This window comes from Haliaeetus leucocephalus, unplaced genomic scaffold (genome assembly GCF_000737465.1).
Source record: "Haliaeetus leucocephalus isolate CR32 unplaced genomic scaffold, Haliaeetus_leucocephalus-4.0 Scaffold284, whole genome shotgun sequence".
Lineage (NCBI taxonomy): Eukaryota > Metazoa > Chordata > Aves > Accipitriformes > Accipitridae > Haliaeetus > Haliaeetus leucocephalus.
In genome coordinates this window covers 1,929,798-1,951,656 of record NW_010972720.1, presented here as the reverse complement: position 1 = coordinate 1,951,656, position 21,859 = coordinate 1,929,798, and the positions used below count along the sequence as shown (strand labels likewise).

At 41.1% G+C, this 21,859-nt stretch overlaps 2 protein-coding genes across 3 annotated transcripts in view; one reads left to right on the top strand and one right to left on the bottom strand.

Moving 5' to 3' along the window:
• The first annotated feature begins 27 nt into the window (after positions 1–27).
• HMGB2 (high mobility group box 2) lies at positions 28–1,867 on the top strand. 2 transcript variants are annotated; one of them, XM_010569959.1, is made up of 5 exons: positions 39–215; positions 406–551; positions 665–839; positions 1,322–1,402; positions 1,610–1,866. In XM_010569959.1, the coding sequence occupies exons 1-5, from the start codon at positions 102–104 to the stop codon at positions 1,625–1,627; spliced, it is 534 nt and encodes a 177-aa protein (XP_010568261.1). In that variant the 5' UTR covers positions 39–101; the 3' UTR covers positions 1,628–1,866. The 2 variants fall into 2 exon arrangements, with proteins under 2 accessions (XP_010568260.1, XP_010568261.1); XM_010569958.1 differs by having other exon boundaries at positions 28–215; positions 1,322–1,867.
• Positions 1,868–11,387: 9,520 nt separating this feature from the next.
• Positions 11,388–21,859, bottom strand: part of GALNT7 (polypeptide N-acetylgalactosaminyltransferase 7) — a 44,536-nt gene continuing 34,064 nt past the window's right edge. Inside the window, exons 9-12 of the mRNA XM_010570060.1 lie at positions 20,131–20,349; positions 17,822–17,920; positions 16,356–16,484; positions 11,388–13,625 (exon numbers count right to left, since the gene is read on the bottom strand). Of these exons, the coding sequence (XP_010568362.1) occupies positions 13,488–13,625; positions 16,356–16,484; positions 17,822–17,920; positions 20,131–20,349 (585 nt within the window). The 3' untranslated portion in view covers positions 11,388–13,487. The remainder of the gene's footprint in view (positions 13,626–16,355; positions 16,485–17,821; positions 17,921–20,130; positions 20,350–21,859) is intronic.

Sequence of the window (21,859 nt, the reverse complement as noted above, 5' to 3'; positions counted from 1 at the left end):
GCCGCGGCCCCGCCCTCAGGCCGCCGCCCCCCCCCCCCCCCCCGGGCCCCGCCCCCGACCCCCGCAGGGGGAAAGGCGACCCCAACAAGCCGCGGGGCAAGATGTCCTCCTACGCCTACTTCGTGCAGACCTGCCGCGAGGAGCACAAGAAGAAGCACCCGGACTCGTCCGTCAACTTCGCCGAGTTCTCGCGGAAGTGCTCGGAGCGGTGGAAGGTGAGCGGGGCCGGGCCGGGCCGAGCCGAGCCGAGCCGCGCTGAGCCCTGCCGGGCCGGCCCCGGCCCCCGCCCCTGCCGCGGGTTGCTGGGAAAAGATCGCTGGTAGCAGCTGCCGCTTAGGCGTTAGTGGGTCACCGGGCGCTTTATCTGATCCAGGCTCTTCTCCTTTCCCCTCCGTGTGTCCGCAGACAATGTCTAGCAAGGAAAAAGGAAAGTTTGAAGAAATGGCTAAAGGAGACAAAGCTCGTTACGACAGGGAGATGAAAAACTATGTTCCTCCCAAAGGCGAGAAGAAGGGAAAGAAAAAGGACCCCAACGCTCCTAAAAGACCGCCGTGAGTGCTTCTATGGCCCGGGGGGGGGGGGAGGAAAGTATTAGTTCTCACAGTCTGACTCTATTTTAGACTCTGCTAGTTTGACCCTTAATCATCACTGTCTCTCGTTGTAGATCTGCGTTCTTCCTTTTCTGTTCTGAACACCGTCCGAAAATCAAAAATGATCATCCTGGCTTGTCTATTGGAGATACAGCAAAGAAATTAGGTGAAATGTGGTCTGAACAGTCAGCCAAAGATAAACAGCCATATGAACAGAAGGCTGCAAAACTAAAGGAGAAATATGAAAAGGTACAGTGAAAGCGATAAAATAATGGTTAAGGTTGTAGAGGTCACTGTAAATGCATACTTTTTGTTTTGTACCTAAACTATATATGGTTCGTAGTTCTAAATGTTTATGTCAGCCTTTGCCAGGCTTCAGAAAGATGTGGCGTGGGAGGTATCTGGAACCCTTACAGTGAACCTGAATGTGGTTTTTACATGTCTTAAGAGATTTTACCAGTAAGACGCTTTACTTCCAGAAAACAGGTCACCTGCTTGGTAAAATACACGGTCATACTCCAGAGCAACCACGGTCATAAAATTCCTAAAACTGTCTGGGTCACGCGTTCTCTTGCCAAAAGATGCAAGCATGAAGGTCTCCAGCTTGAAACCCTCCTTTTCTGCACACGCTGTATTGGATGTGCACAGTGTAGTATTATTAAATTATTGAAGCAGTACAAATTTGTCTTCAGAGTTATATTGCCAGCAACTAAACAGCATTTTTCTTGCAGGATATTGCAGCATATCGTGCCAAGAGCAAGAGTGATGCAGGAAAAAAGGGCCCAGGTAGGCCTGCAGGATCTAAGAAGAAAGCAGAACCAGAAGAGGAGGAGGAGGAGGAGGAAGATGATGAAGAGGAGGAAGAAGATGAGGATGAAGAATAAATGAATGTCCTGCTGTAAAGATTTATGCTCAAAATCCAATATTTTGCTAAGAATGTGAACTCAAGTGCAGCTCATTGTTAGCTTCAGTATAAAAATCTGTACAGAATTGTGTATAGGTAATGTGGTTCTTTGTAGGGAGACCTCTATTTTTAATGTAAGTAGTGGCCAAGGGCTGCTACAGTTCGGTTAAAAAAAAAAAAAAAAAAAAAAAAAAAAAAAGTTGTGGAATGTTTCTGCATATTTAATGGTTTTGTTGAAACTCAGTGACTGATAGCCGGGTGTTTCTTTATAGCTAAGTAAAACAAAGGAGGTAGCTTAATAGCTGATCTTGTATTTTGTAGTATATTGCATTGTATTACTTTTTTAACAATTTTGTAATAAAATGTTGTACATGATTATTGTTGTATTCTTGATGTTTCCGAGAGGCTGGGTACTCCCAGAATGCTGAAGCCCTGTGTGGGATAGTGCTTTGCATTGTTGTTGGGCTGTTATCGTAAAACTGGCAAGTCTCTCCTGGAGTTTATACAGGGGTTTAAACTTTTTTAATGACAATTCTTTCTCCTGCATACGCTACTGTTAGTTGCAGTTGATGTTTTCCTTACAGTGGCATTTGCTTCTATTGCCTTGCAAGTGAAAAAAATACCTCTAATTTTAAGTACTGAAGTCACTGATAATTAATTATTCCCGGATTGTTTTCTTTCCCCAAACTACTGAAGCACAGGTCTTAAAAGTTTTGTCTTGGTGGGTTAGCTGATAATGAGTAAATTTTAGGAGCTTACTTTTCTCTCACAGAGCTCAGGGTCACCAGCCTTTTCTGCAGTCCATATCAGGACACGAAAAGTTGGCTATAGGACAGATGTGGTTAGAGGTATGTTTTCCCAGATGTTCCCAACTCCCTCCCACTCCCCCTGGCCCCAGTATTAGTGGCTTCTCATAAAATACACAGCTTGCAGAACAGCATGAAAAATGCTGGAATGTTATCTCCGCACATGCCAATAGATTCCTGCAGAAAAGAAGAGGCATTTGTAAAGAACACGTGCTCCTGATAGGTTCCTGTTTGTGGTGGTAAGAGGAGTTATTGCCAGTTCCACTATTTGTTGAGTGGTTTTTTTTTTTTTTACTCAACCTTTAGTGTATTTAAAAGTCTAAATCTAGCTATCGAACAATATTTGCAAGTGGGAAATTGGAGATCCCATGGTTAAACTAATAGTTTAATTTGTTGAGATAAATACTAGGCAATAGCTTTTACTAGCCTTTGAAAGCCCAGCACTGAAACACATTTAATGTCTAAAATATTAAGTACTACAAAGGGCAGGCTTCCAAATTTTTTCTTCTGTTTTTTTAAACTGTCACCCTATTGTCCATCAACTTCTGAAATAAATTTGCATACAGTCATTGTACATCTGTAAGATATAGAAAGTGATTTCAGCACTATAACCATGGTAAATGTCTGTGGTAGGCTAACAACGTAGCACTTTCTGAAACGAGTCTTGACAAACACGCTTCGTGTATTCCTGGAAGTATGGCAATAAGGTAACTAACTGTAAAGACAATTCAAACATTTTTATACTAAAGTAGGTACTAATCTTTGAAGGCCTTAGAAACCCAGAGTTGTTTTTTTCCTTCCCACCCTGCCCCTGAGATGCTTAAAGTAGTATCAGAAAGGATTAGCTGCTGTTTTACATGTTGGCCCTGCCAGAGATACTCAGCACAGGCGGGATCAATGGCTCCATTTTGCAAGCTCAGCTTTTGGGAAGCCGCAGATGTAAACTGGAAGTGAGAGGCAGTTGTTCTCTGTGCAGTACATCCAGTGCTCAAGAACATTTCCTCCTGTAGAGAGTTTACAATCCTAGAGCACCTTTATTCTTAACTCAAAAATTCCTCCAGCTAGAGGCAATTCCCTGTCATAGCGTGTAGCTGAGACTACACTGGTCTCATTTTCAGCACATTCTGTTCAGATTTCCCTGTAGAAACACACCATCACCTCCCCTCAATTCTCAGACTCCCTCCCTGAACAGAACTGTGATGCTTCAAGAAGTCTTTCTGATTAGATTTAAATAATCTTTTGCAGTGGAGCAGCAGCATCAGAGTAAATTGACTAGTTTGATTATTTGAAATGTTTTTTACTTCTGCTCAAGTGCTTTTAAATTGAAATGAAATATAACCCTTCAGGTGTCCTAGAAAGCTGCATGGGTTACAGAATTTTAAATATGGTGTCAGAATAAGAGCATATCTTGAGGTAATTCAGAATAAAGGAGCTCTTTAATATTTTCCGCAGTGAGGTAAAATGGCTTTTGGGTTCTATTTCATTTAGTATTAATTGGCTAATTTAGCTTCAGCACAAATCAGTGCAGACCTGCCTAATGTTGCCACTGTGTTGTCCCCACATCTTAACGATGCTCTATAAAAAGCCACCTATGGGTTACTTTTGTTTATGATCTCATTTACAAATACATCCCGACTGCTGGAGAGATCTTTATTGCAAAAATAGTCTATCGCACCACTCTACTAGCCTGACCCACATCATTACACAGATCGTTTTGTGTGCATGCCATGTCAGCGTGAGCTGCAGCAAGCCACGGCAAAGCTCTGCATCAGGCTGATCTATCAACTGAGAATGATGTCATGATATTTAGATAATTAGTAATTTTTTTAAATAATATTTTGTCCTTTCAATAAGAAGGATGTTGAACATAGATTAAAGGCAAATGGAAAAGAGCATGTGGAAATTACTACTTTCAAATTAAGCTTTAAAAAGTATGGTATGTTAGATCAGGGAGTTCGGATAATGCCCATCTGTGAGCACTGAAAGAACTAGTGCTGGAAAGGACTAGTAAGTGATCAAAGGGTAACGGGAATGTTCAGAAAAGATAAGGTCATGGAAGAAAAGCTAAATTAGTTTTTCACATCCATGTTCAATATGGACAATCTTATGAAATGACTCACTGGAATCTTTTAACTGGAGGTGAACTGGGAGGTGTGTCTCAAACCAAAACTAAAAGGGATGGCCAAAATGATTGCAGGCATCGGGGGACTGCTCACATCGCACTAGAGGTCCAGCATAAAGGCATACCACCCAGTAAAGCAGACCAAAAGACCACTGAAAATAAGACTGAGGTGGATAAAGAGCAGGTATGACAGAATAACAAATGCAGGAAAGCAGTCTTTAAAAAGTTGAAGTTGTATTTCTAAACCAGTAAACCAGAAGAAAACTGCACCCTGACAGGCCAGACACAGCAATGTGTGGCAGGGAAAAAGAGCATCAGAGCAACTTCAGAAAACAGACGGACCAATAACTTTCAAACACATCAGAACCAGGAGGCCTGCCAAGCTGTCCTAGGGACAACAGATGCTCAAGATATAGTAGCAATGCCTAGAGAAGATTTCAGGAAAAGAAAATGACCTTTTTTTTTTTTTTTTTTTTGTTAACCACGTAGAGGAGCTTCAGGAAGTTTTCACGACAGAACTTTTTAATGGGAGAGGCATGGTGGAGCATCTGTCTCAAATCCAAGTGTAAAAGGTTTTGAAACAAAATGACAGGACAGATGGTATTCATCCAAGAGTTCTAAGGAAATTCAAGGATGAAATGGCTGAACTATGAACTGTACTTTATATTTTTTCACTTAAAACTGCCTTAGTGCTAGAGGAATGGAACGTCACAAATATGACACTAATTTTTAGAAAGCATTCTGTGGAGATACAGGGAACTTCAGACCAGTAATGCCCATATGGCAAGCTGGTAGGAACCATAGTACAGCCGAGTGTTGCTGGACAAATGGCTAGACAGTCCTATTGCCATCTCACACGAGGAAATCCTGTTCCACAGGCCTGTAAATATTCTTCGAAGAAATCAGTGAACATGAAGGTAAAGGAGATCAGGTAGTTCTGGTCTTCTTGAGTAAGTCATCATTGAAGGCCTTGCATGAATAAATAGCTGGTTAACAATACAGGAACAAAATGGGAATTAGTCATCAGTTTCAGTGGAGGAAAACCACCTATGAAAACCCATAGGTTATTTTTGGAGATGGGGTTAATGACTAGTGCTTGTTTAATATATACATATGTGACTTGGAAAAAAGTGCTGAATGGTGCTGCAAGAAAGATGAGAACAGCGAAGAACTGCAAAGCCAGCCTGCAGCCTGAAGTGACAGGATAATAAAACCAGCAGGTGAAATACGGCATTAATACAGAATGTATTACATATTAAAATGTGCTCCCCCAACACATGTGAAGGGGAAAAACCAGGCCTAATGTTTATGGCATGGGTAATGTGGGTGGACAATAAACGACATTACATTAGTCTGGAAGAGATGCTGGAGCTATAATAGGTAATTTTGTGAAGAGGTAATAGGCGTTTGCTAGAAAAACAAATAGCATGTTAGGCATTATTAGGTAAAGAGTTAAGAACAAAACAAATATTTAGTATTTCCTTACCGTCTTCGTAAAAGAATATAAAGTTTCCTTTTCCTTAGATCAACTTAGAACAAAGCCTATTTACAAAGTTGGTCTTGTTTTTCCCAAGCAAAACCTATGTCTGAAGAACTGTAAATATGCCTCTCTTGGTTTTGGGGGTTTCTTTTTTTGGTGTGTTTTCAGAAGGAAAACCTTGAGTAGAACAGCTACAGACCTGGGAACTGACTGCAGTATATACAGGCTTTAGAACTCCAGTAACACAAAAGAAATTGCAAATGGGTGTGGAGAGAAAATCAGAAAAAATGTAATAGGAGTTTTATCTTTGATTAGCTAATGATCTATTGAACTGTTTCATAACAGTGTATCACAGGCATCTTGTATATAACATTGGTACATGATCTAGTACATATTGCTCAGCAATAGATTATTTGCTGTGGTGGTGACTGTCACTGCTCCTGCTTCACTTGCTGTAACATCCTTACCATATATTTATTTTTCTGCTTGTTTTCTCATTTTGGCTTGCATTTCTTGCCACATCTTGAAATATATGTGTTTTGTCAGCAACTCCTGCATTTCCAAAATTGCTGGGCCTCTCCTATGAGCTGCATCACAGCCCCATCTGCTTTTCCATGATCCCATTTGAATCCAGTGTCAAGAATCCTGTAACGGAGCCCAGATGTCGAGCTTGCTGCTGCGTTCTCCTTAAGGAACACATTAACTCTGCTAACTATGGGATGTGCATGAGATTCAGACCTACCTGGCAAAAAAAGCTGACTGCCTATGCAGATTTCTCTTCATTGGTGCGATTAAGTAAATGTCACAGGCCAGCACCAATTAGTGAGTGAACCTGTACATTGCTCTGACTATCCTGATGTCCTGAGATCAATTATCCCCCCCCTAGCCTCAGTGTTGGAGAGGGTCTTGATGTTCCAGGACTGAACATGGAATCAACCACCAGAAAAATCTTTATAGCCTGCAAATCTGGTGTTCCACCTCTAAGTTGTATGGCTACTCTCAGTATTTCCTGGCCCAAACATCTAATGGTAAAGTTTGTACCCATAAATCAGTTCTCCAGCAGAGCTGAAGGAATGATGTTTGTGTGGACAAGACCACATCCTTCTAGAAAACCCTGTGAAAAACGTGCTGTGATGATGTTACTGTCAGTGCTGCCACCTTGAAGCCAGCTCCTGGCTGGCTGGCCCCAGCACTGACCTAGCACTAACTACTCCCTTCAGGAATTAAGACCTTTAACAAGCCTTCATAGTTCTTCTATATCTCACTGATTTGTCTCAGCAGAGGAACGAACCGCAGAGCCAGCATGCCTCTTCAGCAACCTTGAAACCTTTTGGATAATCAGATGTGACGGATGACCAAAGTCTGCCTAGATTCAAACAGCAGTTAGACAAATTCTGGACTATTAAATAGAAAACGCCATCTCTAGCTCAGACAGTGCTTCAGTTGTATATTGCCAGAAGTAGGGACAATGCTAGACCCTTGCCCGTCCTTTTACTCTGCCCTGTACTCCTTGACCACATTGATCCTACTGATCACTGAGGGAGACAGGCTACTATGCTAGCTGGACTTTTGGTCTGATCTTGCATGTACTTTTTAAGTTCTTATGTTAAGCTCACTTCTCATCCTAAGGCAAAATATTTTTCAACTTTGTCCATCAGAGACAAAGGGTCCTGGTATTTCTGGAGTGCAGACTTGATTCCTCTCATAATCATCACATAGAAGATAATGGGATACTGTAACAGGAAAAAAAAAAAAAAAAGGCAGGAGTGATTCCTATCTCCAACTGGGAATGGCCCTGTTCAACATTACTTTATCCCTAATAGCTTTAATACCAGTAGGAACCAGACTCCACTCTGCTACAGGGTAACAGAATTGTTTTCCTCAGCAACACCCACGCCATCTTACCTTCACTCCCAGGCAACAGGACAGGCAGCTTTCCCTTCCACCGCCAGGTTGATTAGCTCTGTCTTTAGAGGTTCCGTGGCATTTTCAGGACAGGTAGGACTTCAGGGCATCCCTCAGTGCAACTGAAAGAGCGGTATGACTAGAAGCACTTCGAGAGCTTGGCGTGCTTTTTCTCCTGTTCAGCTCTTCCCAAATCTCCCTTCTTATGAACCCACAAGAATCCTCCAGAAGGCTTCTACTTTCATCCAGTTCTACTTCCGTTCATTGTTTCTGCTGCCTCAGAAATAAAAATATGAGAATTGCAATCATAGCTGCCTGTTGGGCAGCTGTGATGGCCTTGGGGACTCCAGCAAGAGGGCTGATGGCCGCCGATGGCAGCCGAGCCATCCTGCAGGCTTCGGCTAGCAAAGCATCCATTGCCAGGTGGGTCTCCTGAGCGTACCCCAGAATGACACGGTGCTCCCCCCGTGGGACGAGATCCCTGGCTGTGCGGAGGCACAGCTTGCAGAGGGCACCTTTTCACCCAGCAGCCCTCAGAAATGCAGGCAGGAGTCTTCGTGGCTCTGCCCCACGTTCGTTACCCGTAAGCGCTAATCCTGTCTCTTTGTGACAGGCCCAACTCCGGGAACACGCACCCACACACAGAAGATCCAGAGAACTTTATACTCAAAAGATCCACCACCGTTTAATGTCAGGGCTTGTTCAAAGATACTGGCCTACATTATTTTCCTGGGAAAATCCTTCCACAAATTTAAAGGGAAGAGGTTGTATTTTGATTCCTATTTCCACTCTAGTGCCTTCAAGTGATTCAGAAAGCCTATTCCAAGCAGTACATCTTAATTTCATTTGAAGACTGTGCTTGAACAACTGTCTGGGCATGCCACCTTTTTGACTGACACACACTGCCACCAGCAGCCCTTTCCAGGAAAGCAAAATAACATCTCTCTGTTCATTTTCCCTTCCCCTTTCAGGACCCGTGGGATGCTCAGCCAGAGGGCTGCTGTTGCCATCATGCGCACCTCAGGCACTAGAGTTTTTGATTTGTTTTAACAGGAGTTAGTGCTGTGCTGCTTCTCCCACCTTTCTGCTCCTTTCTTGTGGAGACATTACTCTCGCACAAGAAACGCCGCCGAGTTGTTCGAACTGGCAGCCCACCGGAGGCAGTTCTCCTTTCACATTGAACGATCGCATCCATGAGACCTGCGGGACGCACCTAGCACTCAGCCCTACTTTACCTGCACACCACTTTGGATGGGGCACAGTTCTTGTCCCTAAAGCAATCGTGTTTCTCTTCAGTGAAGTCTGTTAGTGAGAAAAAGAAGGGATCTAACACGCAAGCATACCTTTTCATCTTGGTGTCTAAACAGCTCTAACTCCTCCTTACAGGCTTTGATCCTTGTCACCTTTGTTGATGTGTTAACTGAGGGAATATGCATTTTTCATCAGTCAGTGAAGATCTGTCAGACCATAAGCTATTCCACTGCCTTGCTGAAGAGTCTCCATCCACACTGCTGTTCAGAACAGCCACAGAGCAGTGCAACATGATAAAAACCCTAAAGGTTGTGCCAACAGCTTATTTTTTCTTTTACCAGGACCCATGTTACGTGGTAATGGAGAATACTTAATTCGTTTCTCAGTGTAAAGAACGGACTCGGTTTTTTGATTTAAAAACCAAAGGTCACTAACCATTAACTGGGTTACCAAGATGCATAATCCACACAAACACCTCTTCCCACTTTTGCTGTGCTCCATGCTGGTTAATGCAGCTGAGGGTGCGATGAGAGAGGCAGCACACGCCGACGCACATGCTTGTGGCAGCAGCGGGTGAGGGAAGATGACCAGAGGCTCCCCACAGTGAAAGAAGGGCCAAGGGGGCTTCAGTCTGCAGGGATCACTCACAGTTCATGTAGCTTTTTTTTAAAAAAAAAACACCAAAAACCCAAAGGGAGGCAAACTCACCTACATTTTTTGACAGGCTATCACTTTTTCTACCTAGACTTATTGTATGTAAAGAGTCCTCCTATACAGTGCCAGCCAAACTACACAACGTACTATTCTAACGCTACAAGAGTTCAGAGGAGGCTTGCAGGATAAGTAAAGTCAACAACCAGAAGACTAAATGCTGGCAACCGCTTCTCATGTTCCCAGAAAGTAAATATTACCCTGGAAGATAACCACTGACACTTCTCAAGGATTGCTCTCATAAATGTAAGCAAGATAAGATTTCAGAAAACAGCAAGACAGGATTTCAGAACACAGCAAGACCTAGTATTCCCATGCCTTCTCTAGCAAGGAGAAAAACAACCAGAAACAGAAACACTGCTGATTTGTTTCTCCTGAGTTGTTTCTTTTCACCTATTACAATTAATGGGTCTAAGCTTACCAGCAGGGAACAAACAAGAAATGCTTTTACAAAAAACCAGTTTGCGTTCAATGGTATAGATCATTTCTTCTGCATGTTCTGAAATTCTCCTCCTTATTCCTATGTCTCCATGGATCTTGCACAATTTGATCTTTTTTAACCTATAGGGAAAGTTGTGCTTGATATACAGCAAAATCTCCCAAAGCACCTTTTGTGTTTTTATAGGCAGCAGTATGTTTTTTCTTTTCTTGTGAAAAGTCTCACAGATCAGGGATAAATGTGAAATTTTTACATCCCTGGCATAATGTAATAGATCTCAGGCTTCTTGGTCTAGTTTCATAGTAGTAAGTTGTTAACTTCTGGCTTTAGGGACCGCAATTTGGAGGCAGATAGTATGGAAGAAGCAGACAGTAGTAAAGGAGATTCACTGGCATTAGGGAAAGAGGATGAATTAATTCTACAATGCCATCAATGGGGACAGCGTCTTTGGTACTGCCCAAAGGGTGCTGTTAGTTCTCCTGGTGCTAGGATCTCTGATAAAGAAGAATGATGTCCCCTCTTTCCTATCAATCCCTGTTTCTCTACATAAAAGGGTATTCCCTACATGAACCGCTTGCTGCTATACCCCCTGGGTTTTGCCAAAGGAGCCTTTCAAAATCTGAATACACAAAAGTGCACTGACAGATGTGGCTAGGGAACAAGAATCCCATCTGTAAAGAAGTACTGTAGATTTCAGCATTTAGGTTTGCTCTTAGGCCAGAACTTGGGTCTTCCATGTGCCAATTTAATTGCATACTCTTTTGCTAAGAAACCTTCTCAGGAAAAAAAAAAAGTTTGTTCGAAACATGTTTGTTGGTGGAAACATAAACGGACTAAGATAAAATATAGAGTCAAAACACTACCAACTAATCCTGACCTCTGGTTCTACTTTAGAAATAATTCTCAATTTAATTTTTCTATTAGCATATTAAATCTACCTAATTAGATCAGGGTAGGTGATACAAAAATCCAAATGTGTCCACGTGGCAACTCTCAGTGGAAATTTCATTTCATTTCACTGGAAAAAAACCTGAGTCCCCATGGATGAGACAAAAGGAACCTAGATAAAACGTAAAATAAAACACTTTTAATATTAGTAAGCTCATGACACTGAAGTTGTCTAGATTTTGAGATACGGGGTTTCTATAAAGATAATAATCCATTTTTACTCTGTAAAAGTATAGTAAACCCAAAAATTCAAATATTTTATTTACTTCACCTAAAAAACCAGCAACCCATAAGTAAGATATACATAGGTTTCCCAGATTTATCCCTAATAAATTTTTTAAAGATTTATACAATTTCTACAGAAACATACAGTGTATCAAAATCTGCATAAATCAAATTTATAAAATATGTAGAAATGCATAGTGATATTATCATCAACTTACAAAGCAAGAATATGGGAATTATTTTTTTCCAAGCCAGCTATAGTAGGAAAAAGTCATTACAGCAACAGCTTCTTACGATCTCATGTTTTGTAAGGTTTCAGTCTCACATACAGATTCATATTCACATACAGCATCAGCTTTCGATGAATTGCACAAAATACCCATTTAAAATGCACACCCGCACAATTTATGTGCCACCATTCTTTCTCTTATGCATAGTCGTATGATTAAATTAATCTACCCAACACACAAAAATGGAGTCAGTTTTCATACACACAAGGAACAAGTACCGGCACACACCCTTATCTTCCTTTTTTTTCCAGTTTCCCCCTCCTTTATTTTCTATTTTTCATAGCTCTGAAAGGATAGATGAGAAGTTTATAGAAACTAGGAAAGATCCCAAACTAATAGATCAGTGCAGACAGCCCTGTAAAGATCAAACTGTGTCACCAAATATGATACATAACCCTTGTTAACATCAATGGAAGCTGCATGCAATGCTATTCTAGATTTCAGGGAAGTATTTAGTCATATTTAATAGTGTGACATGTTATAGGCATAACTCTTATGAAATCAGTACACTGATGTCAACATTTAACAGTCACAAAATCTAGAATAAGGAAGTGAGGACAAGTCATTTCTCCTCCACCTCTCTGTTCACTCAGAGTAAATATTTATACTCCTAAGGGAGTTTGCACCAACTCCTTTCCAGAACATTTTTAGAAACTTCTTCGCATTCTATTCTGTACACTATAGCACCAAGCAGTTGTATTTTGTGTTTGTAATCCCTCAGGAGAAGTTTCCAATGACAAAAAAAAGAAGAAAATTAGTATGAATAAATGTGGTTTCAGGATTTCCATTTCTCTTTTCAAATCTAAATCTGGCATCCAAACTGGCTGACAGATGTCCTTGTAAAGAATTACACAGATGTGTTAAGAAGCTGGATGTTTTTTCCTAATTAAAAGTTTTAGTCCACCTCTTCAGTGATTTCCATTTAAAATAACAATATAAATGAAGCATTGGATTCTTTCTAAGTTTTACATAATTGTGCAGCTTTATTTTATTTATTTTTTAAATTATTTTTATGTAAGGCATGGTTTAAACAAGCAAGTTAGTGCTTATAAATTCTTAACTGGAATCGCGAGGGTGCTTACTTCCATCCAAATGTACCACATTAGCACTAAACTCAACACTAAGCTCTTCCTTGCACCGTACAGTGTCCAGTTGAAGTAGAGCAGCCGAACTGGCAATAGAAATTTGTCTTCGGTAACACAATAATTACACAGGGTAGTACGGTTGGTCCCTACCCCTGGTGACAGCTCAGAAAAATCCACTGTATAATTTCCAACAAATGCTTTTCTTGTGAAAGAGAGAAATGAAAGAGGCACTAAATATGTTGAAATTCACCTTCCAAAAAAGCAGCATGACTGTGAGAGAAGGCCACCCTGGCTAATAACCTGTGGCAGTGCTTAGTAAGATGTAAAATTAAATAAAAATATACAACAGGTTGATAATCACCAAGTTCTGTGAAAATCTGGTTACTCCAACCTTTTCAAGTGTGTGTAAAAAAACTGCCTTCAGACCCCTGAGTGTAATCCCAAAGAAGACGACAACGCTTTTAACTATGTTCCTATGAAACATAGCTAACAGCACATTAATTGACCAACATCTTAAAACAAAAAGATGTAAACATCTACAGAGTTTAAGGTAAAGCAGTTTTGTAAACATTAACTGCGGATGATAATGTTATTGTAATAATCACAGTTCCTCTATGTCCTTCATCCAAGCCAGGAGGCTCGCAGCTGTACAAAGTTAATAATTGCAGCAGTTTTCAGGCTATTTTCAGTCCTGTACAAATTAATGTTGTCAGTAGGTAGGTTTTGTCTGTCTACACACTAAGGATGTTGTTCATTTCCCATTTTTGCGTTGCTTTACTGGAGTCACACTCTGAAATGAAAACTTGATGGAGGACTTCGGAGCGATCCAAGCACTTCCCTGATGGAATGTGAGTAAATCTGTGCAGATTCTGGAAAACAAAACCATCAGGAACATGTGTGTTTGGTTTGGTGTTTTTTTTTTTTTTTTTAAACATTTTCTTCACAACTGCAATATAGCTGTTTACAAAACCAGGTTTTAGGGTCCCAGAACAGATCAGTTCTATACTCATTTTACTGTTTGTTAAGCCTAGACCTTCACAGCCATTCGTATTATGAAATGTTTGATATGTGTAGGTCCACTTGAGACGCCTCCCGTTTCTCTTAGGCAACAAACTGCTAAGAAAATGAGCAGGACCGTGTCTAAAATGCTTCCAAGCCTTTTCATCCTTCCTGTAACCAAACCAAAAGATTCATTTTTGAGGACAGCTCTATGAGAACTGACTTCACTGGGCAGATCCTCCTTTGGTTAGCCCTCACATAAAGCAACTGCACGCCACCACCATGAACCACACTGGGGGAAAAAAAACCCAAACCAAACAAACCAGTTACTTTGCTCCGTTTGGCTGGTAGAAGAGAAGAGGGTATGCGAGCAAGTCTGGCCTCCCGAGCAACAGGAGGCCGCCTAAGAAACTGCAGACCTATTGTGCCTGGCCCGTTCAGGCTGAGAGTCGCACGCCTGGCTCCTTCCACCCGCCCTGCGCTGCCGTGCCCGAGTCTCACGCGTCTGCAAAGCGGCCCGCGGCTCCTCTCCCGCTTGCTGACCCCCTGTGCCAGACGCAGCCCCGACGCGCTGACCGGTTGCATCTCGCGCGGAGAGCAACGGAGCAGAAGCGAACCTGCGGCCGGGCTGGGGCTCTGCAGCCCTGCCCCGTGCGCCCGGACGCCCCGGCACAGGGACCCTCTCCCTCCTCACTCCCGTCACTCCCACGCGCATCTGCGTGTCCAGATGTTGGTTCAGCTTGATACCTGCTCCTGCCGTGTGGCCAGTCGTGGGGGTCCTCTACTGGGAGAGGTCAACAGATGAATGGACAAAAGCAACAGGCAGACCGCCACCAGCCCTGTTCTGGATGTTTGCTTCTGGGCACCGAAGCCCTGCTGCCGCTCAAGGCTCAAGCAGCACAGATGTTACGCTCACCAAACTGGCACGCGAGTGTTTATTCCAGAAACAACCAACCGACCAACCAGATAAAATCTCCTGGCAGCTTTCATTTACAGAAGGCCACAACATTTTTCAGCAGTTCATAAGCATTTCGCTCCTTACACCCTCCTCATTAGAAGAAACGGTCATACCCTCTGTACTGCACCGTGGAGTGTGCCAAATTTCTAGTATTTGCTTGGTTACACACCCTTGGTGGTCCTTCCGCTTTTACCCCCCTCCCCCTTTTTCTTTTTTTTTCCTTCTGGAAGCCAGCCAGCGTTTTGTTCTACAGCCCAGACCGTGCCTACTGGGCTTCCTTATAACTTGCGGTAATAAGCAAACAATTACACAACTTGGTACCACTGTGGAGGAAATGGATCTTCTTGCATGAAAGAAATGCTTAGAGAAGAGCCAAGTAACATACTGGGACACACTAGAATGGCTGGAGAGTTAACAAGTGCTATATATTATTCCAATATTAAAGCAGAAGTTGGCAGGCACTGAAACTCTGGTTATTGATTTTTAAATTTCAGGTTTAAAGAATTTTGTCTCTCTATATGGCACAAGAAAGCTGGGTGGAAATCCATTACGGTGCTTGGTATTTCCTAGCTCTATGCAAATACCAGAAAACGTGGAGTGGCTTAAAGGATAACAAACAGATTTTGCTGCACTCAAACAGTGCCTACATCTTTCAGGCAAACACAATCCAGATAACCAGCTAATGAATTAATAAATATGTAATATACTAGATAATCTGAAGAAAAATCCAACACAGAATAGTTTCTTGGACACAAAACCAAGTTACGTGTGACTATATCCAAGGATAACGTCACCCTTAGACTATGTGGTCTCTTTTTAAGAGACAAGCCTTAGACATTTTTTAAAGTAGCACTTTCAAAGCTAGCGAGGACTTAGAGATGTAGTGACTAGACAGACTGTAGCAGCCCTCACGTGTATAGGCCAACATTCCAAGTCTTTATTAAAAATTCATAGATTTTGCAATAGCATTACAATGGCGCCACACCCAGTATTCACAACAGAGCATATTATTAGCAAACAGCTAATGAACAGGAAAAAGAAATACTGAAGAAGGCAAAGACAACACAAAAAGGCAGAGTAATGCTATGTTTACCTATTCCTACGTAGGCTTAAAAAGATCATGTGTCTTTAAACAGAGGAACACTTCAATTTAGACCTCCCAAAATTAGACTTAGTATTGACCCTAGCTGCTAAATGCACATCAGCATTTAAGTAATCTTCTCACAGTGTACATTAGATAAAGAAACTTTCTTCACAGAAAGCATACAAGCAGAGAGGGTGACGACACTACTAGCTTTTAGAAACTCTGTCGCTGGTAGTGGACATCCTCTTTGGTTCCTCTGAGACAACTGCGAACTCCTAACATACCTGTGGCAGCACATGTAGCTTCATCAGGTTTTCCTTAAAGATTCTGCTACAGAAGACAGCAACTAGAACCACTAGCAAAAGCATCTTTCCCTAGAGGAAGTTTTCGTGGCAAGCATGGATTTCCAAGAATGTGCAATTAACAATTTACTCTACTTGGTTCAGTTAACCTTGTTGTAGATCTTTAATTTCAGATATACATAAAATAATTTTAAAAAGGTGCAAAAAATCAGGATGCAAATTCTAATTTCTTTTCTGCTATGTATCTGTTACATACCTTGAAGTATTGCCAGTCCTTGTATTCATTCTGATTACAGTGTGTAATCATAATTTTGGATCCATCCGGTCCTTTAGTTAAGCACTGATCGTACTGCATGAGTTGATTAGCTTCATTGATTCGGAAAAGCTAACAGGAAAAAAAGAAAGCCACCTTTTTAACAGTTGAGTCAAAATAACGAGAATTTTAGAAACACTGAAAATACCAACAAAATTGCACCATTCAAAATATTCTCTGGTGTTATTACACATATCTTTCAGAAGCGTTCTTTATTTTACATGATGTAATGCACTTTTACTATCACAACACTCAATTTCACAGATAACTTTCCAGTAGGATTTAGAAGGCTAAGAAACTTAGCTAGCAAGACAAAAATGATAAGAGTAAAGGGATTCCTATTTGGGAGGCTTCTGAAAGTGTTTGATTAAAAGCCTTTGTATGATTTGATGGCCAAACAATCCACTATCTTTCTAAAAGTCTGGTAGCAAGTCCTTGGTCCTGGACAGTAATTTCACGTTAAGACAGTGAAACTTCGGCATTTTACCCATGGAGGAAATCAAACTAATGCATCCAGATACATTAGCTGTCCTAGCTACTTCTTATGAAGTAATTGTTAAGGGTTTTTTGGGGTAACATATACAGAAAAAGTAGTTTAGGGAACTTTTTAATTAAGTATCAAAATAAAAGAGACATTTCCAGGGGCCACCAAGAGCTAACCCAAATATGATTTTTAAAAGCATCATCCTGCACATGATTTCAAGACTGCTGTGACAAAACTTGCCTGGTTCAAGTCTACATCAGCATAAACAAGGACTTAAAATTACAAGTTTTCCAACTGAAAAAGGAGATGTAAAGACAGAACAGCATGTTTGTGTGGTAGTGCAGGTAGGTTTGTGAAGATACAGGTCAAACACAACAGCAGCTTGGATTGCAACCATCTATTAGTAAACATGTTCTGCCAATTAATTTGTAAATGAAGCAGCAAGAAATTTGTATTCAATTTCTTGTCTTCTGTGGTGGAAGATGAGTTACTGCACAAAAGAGTTTTATACTTTCATTATAGCAAAACAACTTTGTGAAATAATTGATCCAAAGCAAGTAAGGGGTTGTTTCCTGAAGGATTAATTATTAAGTGAAGATAAATAATGAATCAGCAGCAATGCTAAGAGCTGCAGTTATTCTAATGCAGTGATACGGTTGCTTTAAAACACAGGTCTTGCGTCCTCACATACCTGTTTCACTGAAGAAGAGATTATGAATTTGCCTTCAATTTTGTACTGTTTGTGTTTGAAATGATACTTTCAGATTCCCATATTTTAGCAATGTCAGTATGCTTATAGAAAATCCCTAGCTCCCATGTTTGTAGCTGGCACCTAAGTGACTTTACGTACAGGCTTAACAGAAAACCAGCCTGTTACCATCCACAGCAAGCGATTCTCCTTCAGACTTGACTCCAGGCTCCTTACCTGATTTCCTCCCATTCTGTGGCATGGCCCAAGCTCAACGAAGCCACCATTGGTGTGCCCCATGCTATCGATGCAGTAAGCGGTTTCAAAGCCTCTAATCTGGAAAAGAGGTTTTGCACTCTAAGTTAGTTTCAAGGAAAAAATAAGCATGAAGGAATTCAGAAAATTCCCACATATCTTTCAAACCAGAAACAGATACCTGACAGAGAGATACGAAACAAACCTGTGCATGAAATTTAAATTCTGATGTTAACTATTCTGGGAGATGGAGCTTCAAGCTGCCCATGCTAATTTGCAGGCTCTTAGTGAGTTAGAGTATGCTGATAAAGCTAAAGTTGCAAAGCTCATTTCCAAAATGAGCTATATATACACTATACCGAAATGTAGTACTTCCAAGTACTTTAATTTATTCAATCTCCTATCAAAGCATGTTCAGTCTCCCAGGTCTTCATAAATAAAGCAGGAACTCAGCTAAGTTGCTCTCATCCTGTGGATGAGAGAAATGGGATGCAGAGAAGTTATGCACAGCAGTTATTAACTGCAGCCAGGCACAGCCCACTGACCCGGCTGCTCAGATGTACCTCCTCCAGCAGCAATTACATGGAAAAAAAGAGGTAAAATTGATGAGGGGCAGGCACAGGCATAGGGATAAAGAACAAAAGTCCTGTCAGAAAGCATGCCTCAACTGCTGATTACCCCATTCCTTCTCAGAATGGCCAGCAAACAACTTTACAAAGACTTTATGACACCAATAACATTCTTTCCAGACCTATTTTCTTTGCAGAGCCTCCTCCTTCTTTGTGATGGTAGAAGAAAATCTAGAGGACTAAGCTTAGACCTGATTTCCAGACAGAGTGTTAAGGAAGACAAACCCCACACTGTCATTCCTGACAGTTTGGAAATGCAATTAGTGCGGTGTTACAAATGGGGGGCGTGGGGTGGTGGATTTCTCAGATGTAGGATAACTAGCAGCCAGCGAAGAAGCATTGAAGAAAACTTCAGAGAAGTCTCTGAACTTCCGACTTTCCTGTTACTTCACCGGAGCCACTCGCTTTTATCAGGGATGATTTCCCACAAGGTGGCCATTATTATTTTATTCTCTTCAGATACTTTCACCTTAGTGAACAGTAACATATAACGCACCTTCCTAACCCTTTATGTCATTTCAAAAGGAGGTCTAAGGCTAATGTAGTAACTGATGCTTTGTGCTAGCTTTTAGGTAAGAAATAAAAGGTGGCATTGTTCAGCTGGTCCCTCAGATCCAAGACTATTTGTACCCTCTTCGACCGTGCACACGCTCTGTATCACTAATTCCTCAGAAAAATTAGAGATGGCACTTGCTTGGCCACAGGAAACAGCACAGATCTGTACTTTCTGATGCTTTTTTGAAGTTACAAAAACGGGTCCATCATTTCTTGGGAAAGAAGGTTGTTAAATTTGGTGGGACACAGGAATCCTCCTCTGCTAGTGAGATGATTTTCCGATTTTGCCTCCACCATCTGCAAAAGTGAAATTAATAGCAGAGACAGGGCAAGGCTGGAACCAACTGAAAATGGCAAAAAAAAAAAAAAAAAATCTGAAAGCAGGCTGGAGACCTGCAGTAAAAGCTCCTCAAGGTGTGGGCTAGATGGCAGAACGAAACAGGCAGGGTTCAGTGAAGTGTCCTGCATTCACCTGGCAACATGCTGTCTCTCTCTGTCAACCACGCCAAAATGCCAAATTTGTAACCACATTCCTAATTTAGTGTAAAGTCATACTCATATACAATAATGCTGGAAACGACTGTTAAGGAATCACATCAAGTTATTACATGCAGATAAGGGATGTACTGAGGCTGTAACTGTATGAGTACCTCCCAGGCCAGCAAACGTAGGCAGAATGTACTCCACCTGGATTTCACGATCTGTTCTCTAGGCCTTCACAGAAAAAGATTTTCACCTATTAATTTTTTGCCAATACTCCTACACACACAGGATTCGCATATTGCTTTTAAAAAAACCTAAATTCCCATTAAGGAAAAAAGAGTTTTAGACATAATTGAAGACAAGGCTAGAGATAAAATTATCCAAGGACCTATGGAGCTAAAAAAAAAAAAAAAAAAAAATCGCACCCCTTAAAATATATATAAAATTATTTTCCTAGGGTTACAAACTCTATAGCTCTCTGGCTAGTATCATACACCGTAGTATACCAGTAATCAAAGAGCCTGTTCTCAGACTGATGTCAAGTAACAATTGCTTCCTTTTGAATTCCCAATTAAAAAAAAAAAAAATCTCCTAAAATAAATACAGGTTATGTACTGTACTTACCTCTCCCCAGTCCACGTTTTTAGGTGGTAAGGGATAATATGAAGTTATATCATACGCTATTTCTTCCATAAACCACTTAAAACTTTTGCAGTTGTGATCTTCACGGAATTTTTTCAGCTCAGATATATCTCCATAGGGCAGCGCTTTTGTCTCTGGCCGACTGGCATAAAAGTAATCTTTGTATTCGTCCCACCACACTTCTACAACTCTGACATAGTTCTGTGAAGAACAATGACATTGCTGCACACTCAAAGCGCACGCAACGGGTCACATGCAACTGTGTGTTAATTCCAGAAATTTAAGGATTTCCCCTCTTAAAAAGTGGCAGCATGAAATTTTTATATAGCACTAATAATTTGTCACCTTCAGCAGATTATACAAGACACATGCATATCATTTTCAAATGACAGTTTAGGATTGAAGCCAGCAAAATAAACTGGCTTGCTTAATGAGAGTACGAAGTCTTTTTCCAAGCTTAGAGAATGTTTATTTGAAAATAAAGACTCTTCAGTTATGGGTGCAATAAAATGTTGCAATCATTTGCTGTGTACAAGAACTGCAATTTAGAGTTTCTATTCACCTTCTACAGTTTTAATACAGAGAATGATATGCATTAGTCCACTAAGGGTGAAAAAAACAAGTCTTAAACAGGTCAGCTATGACACACCGAGATTTTATCTTCTTAAGTAAAGTAGTTTATTGCTGCTTGGAGAAGGGGAAAAAATGGATAGGTCGCCTGGTGAACAAACCTCTCCGTCACATCCTTCTTCTCGGTCTCTTTGGTGGCTCTTATCTCTATATTACCTGTACAAGTTCTAGATGCACACCTCACTTTGTACGGTTCTGCTAGCATTAATGACCTCGTGTTAAAACAGTCTACTTTAATAGATCTGACTAAAGGCACAAATTATTGTGAGCTTTACTTTAATCCACATCCAGCATAAATTGAACAAAGCTATAAAAAAGCACATTTGCTATGGGGACAGGAGGGTGCCCGAAGAGGGAGAAACCTACTCCTGCATCCTGCCTTGTACAGAGAAGCAACTTAATATTTAAGAACACTCAGCAGTGTTTTGTTGTATTCAGTAAGCAGACAAGCAGACTCATGTAAGGTGTTTAGATATGCAGTACATATTTTTGATCAGCTTTTCAGAAGAGTGAAATAGTTTTTATAATTTCAGACAAGGCAAACAAACACCTTGCCTGCATTGAGCAATGGAGCTATCATTTGCTATCCTGCCTCCCATTGCTCTGTCTCTACTCCCAGCTATGCCCACTTCCCCCTACCCTCCCTTGCACTGGTCCTGGTGCTTGTTTGATCAAAATGTTAATCAATTCACATTACTAATACAGGCCTTTTTTTTTCAGAGTGTCAGGTTAGTTTTCTACCATTAAGCTAGGCTGGGACATTCCCATTTCAGCAGAACCAACTGCTAGCTTGGCTCAAGCCATACTCTGTAACCCTACCAATAGTCATCATCATCGGTAACGTCTAGGAAGACGGCTCTGGGATTGGAATTTACAAAGAACTGGGTCTTTGGGAATGGGATTTACCAGTGCCAAAACACTGCACAAGAGAAAGCTTAAACTAGGTAATAGGAAACCTTAACAGGAGGGTTGTCTCTCTTCCTGCTGGTAGGTGCAAACTTACATGAAACAGTTTTTCTTGATTCAAATTTTCTCTTCAGATATAGGCAGCTGGGTCACTCTTTTCTTGAGGTGATGTCTA

What these genes read in the sequence shown, in the direction of transcription:
- HMGB2 (XM_010569958.1), top strand. Translation starts at nt 102, where the DNA reads ATGTCCTCCTACGCCTACTTCGTGCAGACCTGCCGCGAGGAGCACAAG. An exon ending in AGTGCTCGGAGCGGTGGAAG is followed by an intron (nt 216 to 405) that starts GTGAGCGGGGCC and finishes GTGTGTCCGCAG; the next exon opens with ACAATGTCTAGCAAGGAAAA. An exon ending in TAAAGGAGAAATATGAAAAG is followed by an intron (nt 840 to 1,321) that starts GTACAGTGAAAG and finishes TTTTTCTTGCAG; the next exon opens with GATATTGCAGCATATCGTGC.